This window comes from Lampetra fluviatilis, chromosome 25 (genome assembly GCF_964198595.1).
Source record: "Lampetra fluviatilis chromosome 25, kcLamFluv1.1, whole genome shotgun sequence".
NCBI classification, from domain to species: Eukaryota; Metazoa; Chordata; class Hyperoartia; order Petromyzontiformes; family Petromyzontidae; genus Lampetra; species Lampetra fluviatilis.
The window spans coordinates 5,965,081-5,978,413 of record NC_136299.1 but is presented as its reverse complement, the minus strand read 5'-3'; the positions used below and the strand labels follow the sequence as shown (position 1 = coordinate 5,978,413).

The 13,333-nt window shown below is 54.6% G+C and overlaps 1 protein-coding gene across 2 annotated transcripts; it reads left to right on the top strand.

The window, feature by feature from the left end:
- Window positions 1-1,470: 1,470 nt before the first annotated feature.
- LOC144941695 (receptor expression-enhancing protein 1-like) lies at window positions 1,471-9,247 on the top strand. Of its 2 annotated transcripts, none has more exons than XM_078868073.1 (8): window positions 1,471-1,792; window positions 2,489-2,561; window positions 2,986-3,062; window positions 4,472-4,592; window positions 4,963-5,076; window positions 6,675-6,805; window positions 7,284-7,429; window positions 7,670-9,247. In XM_078868073.1, exons 1-8 carry the CDS (start codon window positions 1,761-1,763, stop codon window positions 7,987-7,989), a joined length of 1,014 nt encoding a protein of 337 aa, XP_078724199.1. In that variant the 5' UTR covers window positions 1,471-1,760; the 3' UTR covers window positions 7,990-9,247. The 2 variants fall into 2 exon arrangements, with proteins under 2 accessions (XP_078724199.1, XP_078724200.1); XM_078868074.1 differs by having other exon boundaries at window positions 1,473-1,792; window positions 6,675-6,792; window positions 7,670-7,809.
- Window positions 9,248-13,333: the final 4,086 nt, after the last annotated feature.

Here is a 13,333-nt window from a genome sequence, read left to right as displayed (position 1 = left end):
ACAATAAACTGAACACGTATTTACTAGGCTAATGAGCCAATAATGTCTGTGTGTCCCGCGCGTGACGTCACTCCATGTCGGCCAGTCTCCACTCATTAATATTCATGAACAGGTGACGTTCTCCACATGGACCCCCCCCCCCTCATTAATAATCATGAAGAAGTGACGTCTTCCAAATGGACACCCCCCCCCGCCATTAATATTAATTAGTGGGTGACGTCACTCCACATGGGGGGCCGAGGTGCCTCCTCCCCTCTCCTCAGCGTCAACCTCTTTTCCCACTACAAAACGAGATGCGCTAGATCGTTTTTGTTTTTCCACTGTAGCCGCGCCGTGCTGCTGACGTCACGTGCGATGAAGCACATCAAAAAGTAATTTCGGTTAAGTCACGTCTGTGATATATTATTTTTCTACCTACGTGACTTTACCGAAAGAACCAAAGAGTATGGATCCCTGCAGTCACGACAGCTTCAAATCAAGATCACACCAAAAAGGTTGAGACCCACCGCTGTTCCACTTCATTGCTGCAGCACTCATCACGATGCACTCATCGTAAGTCTCCACGTGCAACCCTTTTGCGTCAATCCACTGCTGGATGACGGCCTCCCCGCGCCACGTGAGTCATGGGGATATTTGACTATGAGCCCGTCCATAAATTACGTCACGCGATTTTGGACGATTTTTGACCCCCCCCCTCGTCACACGGCGTCACAAAAAGTCAGACCCTCCCTCGAATATGACGTCACTAAGCTCTGCCCCCCCACCCCCCAAAAAATGCTTCAAATCGCTTTAAACAATTGGCATTGTTGTGCGTATTTAATGTGCCGCTGCACTCTGATGTTGTAGGAGAAAAATTTATTAAAAAGTCTATTTAATTAAGTAGAACGTGTTGTCTAAATTTATTTAAAGTTGCGCATTTTGATGTGACGTCACATTTCTCACCCCCCACCTCTCGTCACACATCGTCACAAATGTCTGACCCCCCCCCAGGTGCGTGACGTCATTTATGGATGGCCCCCTATACCTCCCCACGATGTTCAGGTAGGGGTTGGTAAAATTGGGACGGAACGTCGACGGTACGTACACACGTCCTGTCGACTTTGCAGCAGAGCCCTCTGCTGCTCACAAACGCGTATCCACAACGCGCTCACCGCAGTGTTTATCCATTATCCAGTCAGCGCCCATGACAACCACTCGTCTTCAATTCGCATCCACTCGTTCGTCGCTCGCTCTTTAACGCGTTCCTTCTCGCTCACTGCTGTCCACGCGTTCACTCGCCAGTCACCACGTGGTCATCACCCCCTGAGTGTCACCGTTCAGTCAACGCCGTATTCACGTTTCGGAGACTCCGAGACCACGGAACCCCGTGTGATACAGGGAATAAGGGACCCAGAAATATGGGGTTTAGACGCAAGGGGACCCAGTGACAGGTGGATCAGGGGGGGGGGGCAGGCTTAGAGACCAGGGGACCCGGGGCGGGGTTCGGGAGTAATTTTCCGCGTGCGGGAGGCACCGCCCTGTGACCCCCTTCGCCGCTCCCACCACCGCCAGCGGCATCGACGGCATCGGCGTCTCCCCGCTCTGTCGACGCAGATCGCCGCCACTGCACGAAGCGACACTGAGCAGCGGAGACCCCCTCCGGCAGAGCTCGTGCGGCCAGACCCCCTTGTCGCCAGGGCCCCTGTGGTGGGGAGCCCAAGGCGAAGCTCCCAGCCGCAATCCCGGAGACCGAGCGACGTGGGGAGACGGGCAGAGGAGCCATGGTGTCCTGGATGATCTCCCGACTTATCGCGTGAGCATCTCCGCCTCTCTCTCTCTTCTCTCCCTGCCTCTCCTTGCTTATCTCCGTCACTAACCTCGTCCATTTGAGCTCTCCGTTTCTATTCTCTCTCCTCTCCCCGTCTCTATCCCTGCCCTTCCACGTCTCTCCTCTCTACGTCTCTCTCCTCTCCACGTCTCTCTCCTCTCCACGTCTCTCACCGTCTCTCGCCTCTCCACGTCTCTCTCCTCTCCACGTCTCTCGCCTCTCCCCGTCTCTCTCCCCGTCTCTCTCTACGTCTCTCTCCACGTCTCTCTCCTCTGCCCGTCTCCCTGCCTCTCCACGTCTCTCTCCTCTCCCTGTCCGCACCGCGCCTCCTGTTGTTGCTTCATCGTCCCTGTGCCGGGACTGCGGAGCCGCGATGACGATGGTGGTGGTGATGGCTGTGATGGTTATGTCGGTGATGGTTATGGTAGTGATGATGGTGATGGTGTTGACGGTAACGGTGGTTGTCACGTTGACGATAGCGGTCGTGATGGTTATTGCGGTGGTGATGGCGGTGGTATTGATGATGATGGTTTACGTGGTTCGTAATCCGCCGCACTGCGCAGTGTTTGGGGCCGGTCAGATGTTCGGGTTATGGGTCAGCCCTGCCTGGTTCAGGGTCGGGTCGGATCAGGTCGAGAGAGGTCAGGCCGAGCTGACCTTGCCTTGCCGCCTGTCCCACAGGCTCGTGTTCGGGACCCTGTACCCGGCATACTCGTCCTACAAGGCGGTGCGGACCAAGAACGTGCGTGAATACGTGAGTCGGCCCCCGCGGGGGGACACGCTCGGCCACGTACTGCGTGGGGGACGCGCCCTCCCGTCTTGTGGACGCGTCGCCTACCCGCCCTCGTGACACTGCTGCTGCTGGACGGGGTGGGGGGCATAGATGTGGGAGCATGGTGCAGTACAACGATGGATTTATTCAGAGCCCTCTGCTGCCCATGCACAGACTGCATCAACCAGCGTGCGCCACAGGCTGTGCGTGCGCGCCTCCGTCTGCGTGAGCCGGTGCGGTGTGCAGGAAACATCTCCACTAGGGAGACAAAGGCGGTCAGGAATGTTGTTGGTCACCCACCCACACGTGTGCTGTGCCGGCCTTCGTAGGTGCTCTCTAAGAGGAATTTCACCAACAGTCTGTTGAGGCTATACGGGGGATCTTTGTCTTTGTGGGTGATATGCAGGTGAAGTGGATGATGTACTGGATCGTGTTTGCAATCTTCACCGCTGTGGAGACGTTCACGGACCTGGTGCTCGCGTGGTGAGTACCAACTCAAGAGAGGGAGGCGCAGTCTCGCTCCAGCAGGCCCCACGCGCATATTTGCACGAGCGTGTGTGTGTACACGAGCGTGTGTGTGTACACGAGCGTGTGTGTGTGTGTATATACGAGTGTGTGTACATGAATGTGTGTTTACATGTGTGTGTGTACACGAGCGTGTGTGTGTACACGAGCGTGTGTGTGTGTGTATATACGAGTGTGTGTACATGAATGTGTGTTTACATGTGTGTGTGTACACGAGCGTGTGTGTGTATACGAGTGTGTGTACATGAGCGTGTGTTTACATGTGTGTGTGTACACGAGCGTGTGTGTGTATACGAGTGTGTGTACACGAGCGTGTGTGTGTATACGAGTGTGTGTACATGAGCGTGTATGTGTGTGTGAACACGAGTGTGTGTGTGTACACGAGCGTGTATATGCGTGTGTACACGAGTGTGTGTACACGAGCGTGTATGTGCGTGTGTACACGAGTGTGTGTACACGAGCGTGTATGTGCGTGTGTACACGAGTGTGTGTACACGAGCGTGTATGTGCGTGTGTACACGAGTGTGTGTACACGAGCGTGTATGTGCGTGTGTACACGAGTGTGTGTACACGAGCGTGTATGTGCGTGTGTACACGAGTGTGTGTACACGAGCGTGTATGTGCGTGTGTACACGAGTGTGTGTACACCGAGCGTGTATGTGTGTGTGTACACGAGTGTGTGTACACGAGCGTGTATGTGCGTGTGTACACGAGTGTGTGTACACCGAGCGTGTATGTGTGTGTGTACACGAGTGTGTGTACATGAGCATGTGTTTACACTAACGTGTATGTGTGTATACACGAGCGGTAGTGCAGCGGTTAGCGCGCTGTGCTACAAAACCTGGTGACCCGGGTTCGATTCCCACTCATGGCCAACACCAGTGACGAATATCTGAACCGGTCCTGGGCCTCCCCTAGGTCGACTCAGCCTCAAATGAGTAACTGGTGCGATGTGTAACCATCGCCACTGGGGAGACAAAGGCGGTCGGGCGTGGTGCTGGCCACCCACTCCCTCGTGTACCGTTCCGGCCTTCATAGATGTTTGCTAACAGCACTTGCCCCTACAGTCTGTTAAGGCTATACGGGGGATCTTTGTCTTTGTATGTGTACACGAGTGTGTGTGCACACGAGCGTGTGTGTGTACACGAGTGTGTGTGTGTACACGAGTGTGTGTGATCCACAGCCCACTGCGGTTTCGCTGCTCTCAAATGCATGGCCTGGCACCCGACCCGTGGCAGTGCTGCCTCCAACACGGAGGTTAAACGCGAAGCAACGACGGTCCCCTTGGTGGGGGTCCACGTGGTGGGGGTCCACGTGGTGGGTGTCCCCTTGGTGGGGTCCACGTGACAGGATCTCCGTCCCCGTAGGTTCCCGTTCTACTACGAGCTGAAGATCTTCTTCGTCATCTGGCTGCTGTCCCCTTACACCAAGGGCTCCAGCACGCTGTACCGCAAGTTCGTGCACCCGGCGCTCTCCTCCAGGGAGCACGTAAGTGCCGTCACCCACGGCCTCCGCGAGCCAGCGTCACCACTGTCACCACCGTCACCAATGTTCCTCACAGACTACAATCCACACGTGTGTGTCTGTGTGTGCGCGTGTGTGCTCTGCTCTGGGGAGCAACCTGGTGACCCAGGTTCGATTCCCACTCACGGTCAACAGCAATGACTATTATCCGAACCGGTCCTGGGTTTCCCCTAGGTCGACTCAGCCTGAAATGAGTACCTGGTGCGGTGTGTGTACCAGGTGCTGGTCACCCAACCTCTCGTGTGCCGTGCCTGCCTTCACAGGTGCTCGCTAAAAGCACTTTCCCCAAACATCATGTTAAGGCTATACGGGGGATCTTTGTCTTTGTGTGTAGGAAATCGATGAGTATTTGACACAGGCGAAGGAACGAAGCTATGAGACGGTCATGAGCTTCGGCAAACGCGGCCTCAACCTCGCCACATCCGCCGCTGTCACAGCCGCAGCCAAGGTACTCCCAGCTCCACCCTCCTGCTCCACCCACCCCACCCTACGGCTCCACCCACTCCACATGCTCCACCATCCAGCTCCACCCACTCCACCCTCCGGCTCCACCCACGCCACATGCTCCACCATCCAGCCACTCCTCTCTCCAGCTCCACGCTCCAGCTACACCATCCCGTTCCACCCTTCCAGCAGCACAATTTGCCGTGGCACCACCACAGTACCCACAGACCTCTGTGAATGCATTAGGGCAGGGGTCGGCAACCTGCGGCTCCGGAGCCGCATGCGGCTCTTTTGAACCTTGACCGCGGCTCCGGGGTGGATGCTAGCGAGGGGAGGAGGCGCACTGTGACACCTGCTCTGGCGTTGCCGCTGCTGACAGGTCGCCGCTCCGCTCCACACTGCCCGCCCGGTGACAGGCAATAACGTTGCCGTTGCTTTGTCACATGTTTGGAAGAAGTAAAAACCTTCCTGGGCAGCAAAGAGCTCACCTTTGCTGAGCTGGAACAGCCAGAGTGGCTGGAAAAATTACATTTTATGGTAGACATGACAGCACATCTAAACACGCTAAATACAACCCTTCAGGGGAAAGGAGGCACAGCCCTGCACATGCTGGAGGAGGTTTTGGCATTCGAGCGCAAGTTGACAGTGTTTGTCAAAGATTTACAGAGAGGTACACTGTCTCACTTTCCCTCTTTGAGAGAGTTCAAACAAAGTCATGATACGATAAATTTGGAATATTTCAAGTCTGCAATCACCACAATGCAAAGTTCGTTTGGGAAACGATTCTGTGAGTTCAGAGAGGAAAAAACGACATTATCCTTCCCTGTCACTCCCCTGGCGATCGATCCATCCCTATTGAATATGACTGCATTTGCAGGTGTAAGTCAACCTGATCTTGAGATGGAACTGGCCGATATAGCCGACAAAGATATATGGGTGTCCAAGTTAAAATGCTTGACCGCTACTCTTGAGGATGTTGCCCGTCAGAAGGCCATTCTGGCTCAGAATCATAAATGGAGTGATATTGAAAACCTTCCCAAACAGGACAAACTTGTATTCGAAACATGGAATGCCATCCCCAACACTTATATAAACATGAAAAGTATGCATTTGGAGTCCTGTCGATCTTCGGCTCCACATATGTATGTGAGCAGGTCTTCTCCAACATGAACTATATTAAAAACAAACATCGATCACGCCTCACAGATGACAGCTTGCAAGCCTGTGTGAAAATGAAGGTGACGTCTTACAGCCCTGATGTGCAGACACTGTGCACTGAGGTTCAGGAGCAAAAATCCCATTAACCAGGTAATTTAGCTATTAATTTGCAAAAATATATTTTACATTGTTAAGTGAAAAAGTCCTTTTTTTATTCAGATTGACAGCTGACTGCACGATCCTATATATATAGCAATAAGGTAAGAAACAATATATGCAGTGTTATATTTGTTTTAAATGTTGCAATGGTTTTGCGGCTCCCAGTTTATGTTTTCCTTCGGAAACGGGTCCAAGTGGCTCTTTATGTCTTAAAGGTTGCAGACCCCTGCATTAGGGGGATCTGTGTGTGCATGTGTGCATGTGTTCATGTGCGTGCGTGTGCAGGGCCAGGGAGCGTTGTCGGAGCGCTTGCGGAGCTTCAGCATGCAGGACCTGACCCTGATCCACCCGGACGAGCCGAGTCGCCGCGCAGGCTCCACACTCGACACCATCGACGACTCCGGTGACTCCCCGAGGTCCCCTCACCATGGGCGCCACGGTGGTGTGATGTTAACTACCTGGCCTGGTATACAAGAGGTCGTGAATTCGATCCAGACCGTGATGCCTGCTGTATATTTGGAGTTTGCATGTTCTCCCCGTGGTCGCGTGGATTTTTCTTCAGGTCCTCCAGTTTTAACCCCACATTTAGAAACACGCGTCTAGAGTGTTTGGCTGCTATACATTTCCACATGATGATAAGCCACTTCGTTGAGCTATCATTTGTGGCCAGGTCTGAAAAAAGAGCTACATAGCTCAGTGGGCCTTACCTGGTAAAATAAGAAATAGTTTAGTTTACCGCACGTGCACTAGGGCACCCACTTCCGCAAACACGACAAACATTGCACGTGACTCGCACACGGCACCCAAACCACCCTCGGTTGGTTGGAGTTGCCCGGGGTTGAGTGGCGTTGACTGAGATTCGTGTCGCCCATTGCTTGTCGCCCGCGCGTGTAGACGAACCGAGCGTGAGTCTGCGCTCGGACGTGGCGGAGCAGTTGGAGGTGAGGACCGACCAATCAGACGAGGAGCCCGTGGAGGCCCCGCCCCCACGCCGCACTCAGAGTCTGAAAGCGACCAAGGCCAAGGCCACGCGCAACGAGGTAATGGGGTCACGGAGTCACAGGTGGTAATGGGGCAACAGGACCAAGAGTACGGTTAGAGAGTAAACAAGAAATATGGTTAGGGAGTAGACTCAAAATAAAGGTTATGGCTCAGGGTTAGGCTCGGGGTCAGGATCAAGTGTGAGAGGTAGACACAGGGACAGGGTTAGACTCAGAGTCAGGGCCACGATCGCGGATTCTGGATTCCGACCGCCGTTTTCCCGTGTGGCGGCCGTGCAGGCTCAGGCGCGCAGCGTGAAGGCCCGCTGCAGGAAGAAGGCTGCGCCGGCCAACTACGACACCATGTAACACCCGCGCCATCCGCCCAGGCCATGGGGCCCCCCTCGCGCGGCGGAGGGCACCTCCGTCCTCCTACATCCACACCACAGTGGCCCGCAGGACAGGGTTACTGTGGGCACGCGAGGGGCATGCTGGCCTCGGATTTGCACGCGGCTGTAGAAGCGGTGGCCACCTGCGCCCACCCCACTGATTTTAGCCGTCGGCTGCCGGCGTTGAAGCCGGTTTCACTGAGCACTGGGCATCAAAGCCAAACCACATGACCTCGTTAAAGAAATTCGAACAACACATTTTGGGCACCTTTGTTGGTTGGAAACTCGGTCTGCGGTGAACAGGGTTCAACAATCGGAAGCCCCTGCTGCTTAAATCGGCGGGGGGGGGGGGGGAGGAGGTTGGTGAGCATGCGACGGCACCCCACCGCGTCTTCACCGTGCCCACGCACAAACTCCGCACTTTACACGGCGCCAGGGAACCCCCCCCGGTTGCTGGCGCTGCCACTCAAACCGGGGATCGAGCTGGGGACTCAGCCCCGGCGCCTCCGCTAGCGCCCCTCCGCACTCCGCTTGAGGTCATGCGACCGGCACGCGAGGGGGCCACCGCCGTCAGCAGTGCTCTGCTACGGCGTTTGCTCTCGCCGCCTTCGCCGGCCCGCATTGACCGATGTGGTGAAGTATGGCCACATGACCCCCGCGGGCTGCCCGCCGTGCAGATGCCCTCCTCCAATAGGGCAGTGCATGTTACACGTGCAGGCCGTTCACTCCGAGGAAACGGGTGCAGAATGGGCGTCGCTTGTTAAGACCAAGCTCGTACGAACCGACAGTGGAGGTGAGCCCGAGAGGGATATTTGACCCGAGCGTGAACTGTGCGAGTCTGACCTCCCGCCAGCCCCAGTTCGGAACAAATCCGTTCTCTATCAGGTCTGGCGTGAACCGACGCTCCGGTGTCAACACTGTCCCCCCGACCCCGTGGATCGGACTCAGAACGGCGAGTTCGTGCCATAGCCATCAAGTGTGCGGGCGGCGAAACTACAAAGGGCTCAACTCGCCGGAGGTGCCTCGACACTCAGCTACGGAGAGAGGTGGGGGGCACATTGAGAGGGGGGCATTTGGTTTCTGTCGCAGTGGCTCACGTCAGGTTGATTTTGAAGTGGCAGCCTTGCCTCGTTGGTTACGCGCAAGATTTTAAATGTATTTCTTGTTCTTAGCTGTGACCTCATAGACCCCTCCCCCCCGCCACCATCCCCTCCACCACCTCGACTGATGACCACTCCGCGGCCCCGCACCCCTTGCACCCACCGTGGCGTCGCCCCCGAGCTTAGCCACTGGGTTTGACTGCTGCTGCTGCTACCGAGACCTCCACGGATCGGACGCGACCGTGATTTGAGCGACGCGTAATTTATTGAGAGCGAATCGATGAGCGAGTACAAATGCGCACGCGCGTGCACACGCACACCCACGCCACCTCTCGGTGTCTGTGGCTTACGAATAAAAATACATGAAGCAGCGGCGAGTGCGGCTGTGTCGGAGTCGTGCCATGCGGTGCCAGCTGTGGCTCTGATGAAGCGGACCCAGCTAAGGTCAAGGTCAAAAGGTCACCAAACCTCCGCCGTCGCTCCACCACCACCGTCCGCTTTCCCGTATTCGAGACACACAGCTACACAAGGCCTTGAAGGAACCCCCTTGCTGAGAGTCCCCGCCATCATCACGATCTGGTTCGAGGTCTTCCCCCCTGATTTTCGGGTTGAAACACGTCTCGTTGGCCACGATGTCCGACGTTTCGCTCCGTGTGACGGGAGCTCTGGCGCGACGCTCCCAGCACGCGGAGCGAATCGTCGGACATCGTTCCCAGCGACAACCCCAAGACGTGGCAGCTGCACGGCCGCCGCTTGTGATTTGTGGGGCGCTTCCCCGCGCCAACCACCAGGGGGCGGCATTGCCCCTCGAGGATGGGAGACTCCGGACCCTCGTGATTCAATCCAGGCAATGCCTCCTACCCCCTCCCTGCTACGAACAATGCGCTCCGGGATCAAACAACGGCACGCAGGGTCGGGATATCGCACAACGGAGATCCTTGCAAGTACGAAGCGTAAAGTGACAAAACACGAGTGTATAAAGTGGGATCTGGATGTTAATTAGTGGATGTTAATTAGAAATGAATATGTCGGTACTACTTATTAATATATATATGTTATCTTCTTGGTTCTGTCGGTAAAATCACGTAGAAGGGAAATAATAAAATAATAATAATAATAATAAAACATAATAAAATAAAATTCTCACGACGTTTCGGCCACAACGCAAGCAGCCGTCCTCAGGTGAAGAACAGGGCTGTCGGAAAGACAGCGTCTGAATTTCATTTTATTATATTTTATTTTTATTATTTTATTATTTCCCTTCTACGTGACTTTACCGAAAGAACCAAGAAGATGAATCCCTGCAGTCACGAAAGCTTTAAATCGAAATATATGTTATCTGTTCATTCGTATCGAGATGGACGGAATCGTGGCACACGTGCAACATGATGAACCGACGCACTTTTAATCCAGATTGCACTTTTACTCATTCGGTGTTTCACTCATTCAGTGTTTTACTCATTCTTTTCAAAAGTCTCGATTGCAAACTAACTTCTTTAGAACTGCTGTTTGTGTTTAGCTTGTCCTACCTACCCCCGCACCTCCGATTAGCACGATTGGCTCCGACACAAGTCCAACATACGGTACGTACAACGCCCTCAATCACCACTCACCCCAACAGCAGAGTGCCCGTGGCTGGCACCTCTCTCGAAGAGGGTGAACGGGGCTCCACCACCTCCGCACAAAGGGGGGGGGGGACGTGGAGGGTGGTGGAAGGGGCGAAGACGCCGCGGCCGCCCGCGTCCCGAGCGGGGGATGACGAGGGATGGGAGGTGCCTCCACGTGGGACTCTCCCCACGAGTCCCAGACCGCGGGACATTTCGCATCAACATCAGTTGCGCGATGCGCTTCGCTTCTCTAGTCGGCACCTTCGAAAACCATCTTCTTGGTTCTTTCGGTAAAGTCACGTAGAAGGGAAATAATAAAATAATAAAAATAAAACATAATAAAATACCATTCTGAGAATTGTATTTTATTATGTTTTTACAATTCTGAGAATTGTATTTTATTATGTTTTATTTTTATCCTTTTATTATTTCCCTTCTACGTGACTTTACCGAAAGAACCAAGAAGATGAATCCGTGCAGTCACGAAAGCTTTAAATCTTCGAAAGCCATTCAAGTGGCTCGCTAAACTGGACGCCCCATTGCAATCAGCTCTTCCCGTTATACGACAGAAGACCAGGCCGGTGTGATTGTAAGAATCGCAATGTGTATTGATCGCGGTTGACTGAAAAAAAAGACGAAAGAGGGTGGAGCGGTGGCGCAGTGATTAGCGCACGACGTTGTGACCTCGGTTCTATTCCCAGCCACGGCTTACATCTAACTGTGGATTGCTAGCGGGTTGTGAATTCCGATTTAGTTAAAACGAACAATGTCTGTGTGTGCGAATGTGTTTGCCGGGAGCGGTGGCGTAGTGGTTAGCACACTCGTGTGCAACGGCCGTGGCGCGCGTGCACGTGTGCGCGTAAAGGTAGAGAAGGAGATTTAGCAGAGGAGGAGTCAGGGAGCACGGAGGTGGGGGAGGATGGTGGAGGGGTGGAAAGAAGTAGAAGGATGAAGGAGTAGGGTGGAGGGGAGGAGGAGGATGGAGGGGAGGCGGAGGATGGAGGGGAAGCGCCGCGTCTGCCGTCTCTGCTTGGGAGGGGATGAAGCGATTCGCCAAGGTCGGCGCGTCCGCGTGTCCCGTTCGTTCCCGGACCTCCCACACCCCACCCCCCAAACCTCCCACTCTGCACCCCCCTTTGATCCCCCGCTTCAGGGGTCGCGGGGCTGATTTGTGCTGCTGCTTGAGGTTTGGGATTTAATTGCTCCGCGTCCTGGCGGGAGGGGGCGAGAGGGAGCGAGGGTGAAGGAGTAATGGTGTGTGTACATTTAAGTGTGTGCAGGTGTGAGTGTGTGTGTCAATGTGCAGGTGTGCGTGTCAGTGTGTCGGTGTGTGCGTGTCAGTATAAAGGTGTGAGTGTGCGTGTCAGTGTGTAGGTGTGAGTGTGCGTGTCAGTGTATAGGTGTGAGTGTGCGTGTGTGTCAGTCAAGGCCGTAATTATAATATATATTGGGGGGGGGACACACCGCCCCCCCCCCCCCCAATATTCAAATATGCTCAAAATGTCCCCCCCAATATATTGGTATAAAATAAATTTCTGTTTATATGATTGTGGTTATGGTTGTACTTTATTAATCCCTAATCTCTGCCATTACATACAATGAAAAAAGAAAAGGTAAAAAAGAAAAAAAACAGAGCAATGTAATACAATACACTATTAGACGTTATTGTAAAAAATAAATAAAAAGTCCATCCCATGTGTTAGTGAATTGTAATAGTCTAGACAGGCAATGGCAGGAGATGAGTTTTCAAATTGAGATTGTTTTCTGGGGGGGGGGGCCCCCAGACCCCCTGGAAGATTTGGTCCCCCCCAATGTTGACTCCATAGCTACGGCCTTGGTGTCAGTGCGTGCGTGAGTGCGCGTGTCAGTGGATGGGTGAGTGCGCGTGTCCGTGTATCGGTGTGCGTGTCTGTGTATCGGTATGAGTGTGCGTGTCGGTGTATAGGTGTGAGTGTGCGTCTCCGTGTATCGATGTGAGTGTGCGTGTCGGTGTATATAGGTGTGAGTGTGTGTGTCAGTGCATGCATGCGTGAGTGTGCGTGTCGGTGTAAAAGTGTGAGCGTGTGAACTCTCCTGGAGCGCGTCGTGTTCACGTCACCGCCACTCAGTGCAGGATGAATGGAGACCTTTATTTAACCCACGTGACAGCCACTGGCTCAGAGCGGCTCCACGTGAGCGGCGGCGCGGGGGGCGGGTGAGAAGCAAAGCCGAGAGCGAGGGTGAGGGCTGTTGGAGGGCGAGAGAGTGCGCGTGTTGAACAGCGGGCGTGCGTAAAAGCGCAATAGGGAAGAGATTTAGAGGGACGGAGGAAGATGCATTGGGATGGAGAGGGAGAGAAGGGAGGAGATGGATATGGGCGGAGAGAGGGAAGGGAGGAGGAGGAAGATGTATAGGGGTCGAGAGAAGGTGGAGAGAGGCGGAGAGAGATGGAGCGAGGAGAGAGATGGATAGGGGTTGAGAGAGGTGGAGGAGAGCGGGGGAGAGGCGAGTGTGGCGGTCTCGCGCCCGTGGCCTTGGTTTGTTTTGGAGGCTTTGCCCCGCTCGCTGGAGCAGGATTGAGCCACGGCTCCCCCGCCACGGGCGACCTTCGCAACCCCTGGAGCATCCATTCCGCCGCGCTCAATCAACCCCCCCCCCTCCTTGCGCCTCAGCCTCCACCTCGCCCCACTCCCCCGCCCCCTTCCCCTTTATTTAAGCGGAGACCTTGGTCTCCGTGGAGATGAGAGAACAATCATCGCCATTCTCAATCAAACTGCTGCTCGCTCGCGGGAGGTATTCGCGTCTTCGCAGTAGAGAGGCCCCTGACCGCGGTTCACAATGGCCAGGTCGCGGTGGCGAGAACGGCTCCTCCATCCCCCACTTCCTTCC

Excerpts from the sequence above, each read along its gene's own strand:
- LOC144941695 (XM_078868073.1), top strand. The coding sequence starts at position 1,761 with ATGGTGTCCTGGATGATCTCCCGACTTATCGC. Across the intron at positions 4,593-4,962 it reads CGCTCTCCTCCAGGGAGCAC|GAAATCGATGAGTATTTGAC; the intron begins GTAAGTGCCGTC and ends CTTTGTGTGTAG. Across the intron at positions 5,077-6,674 it reads CTGTCACAGCCGCAGCCAAG|GGCCAGGGAGCGTTGTCGGA; the intron begins GTACTCCCAGCT and ends GTGCGTGTGCAG.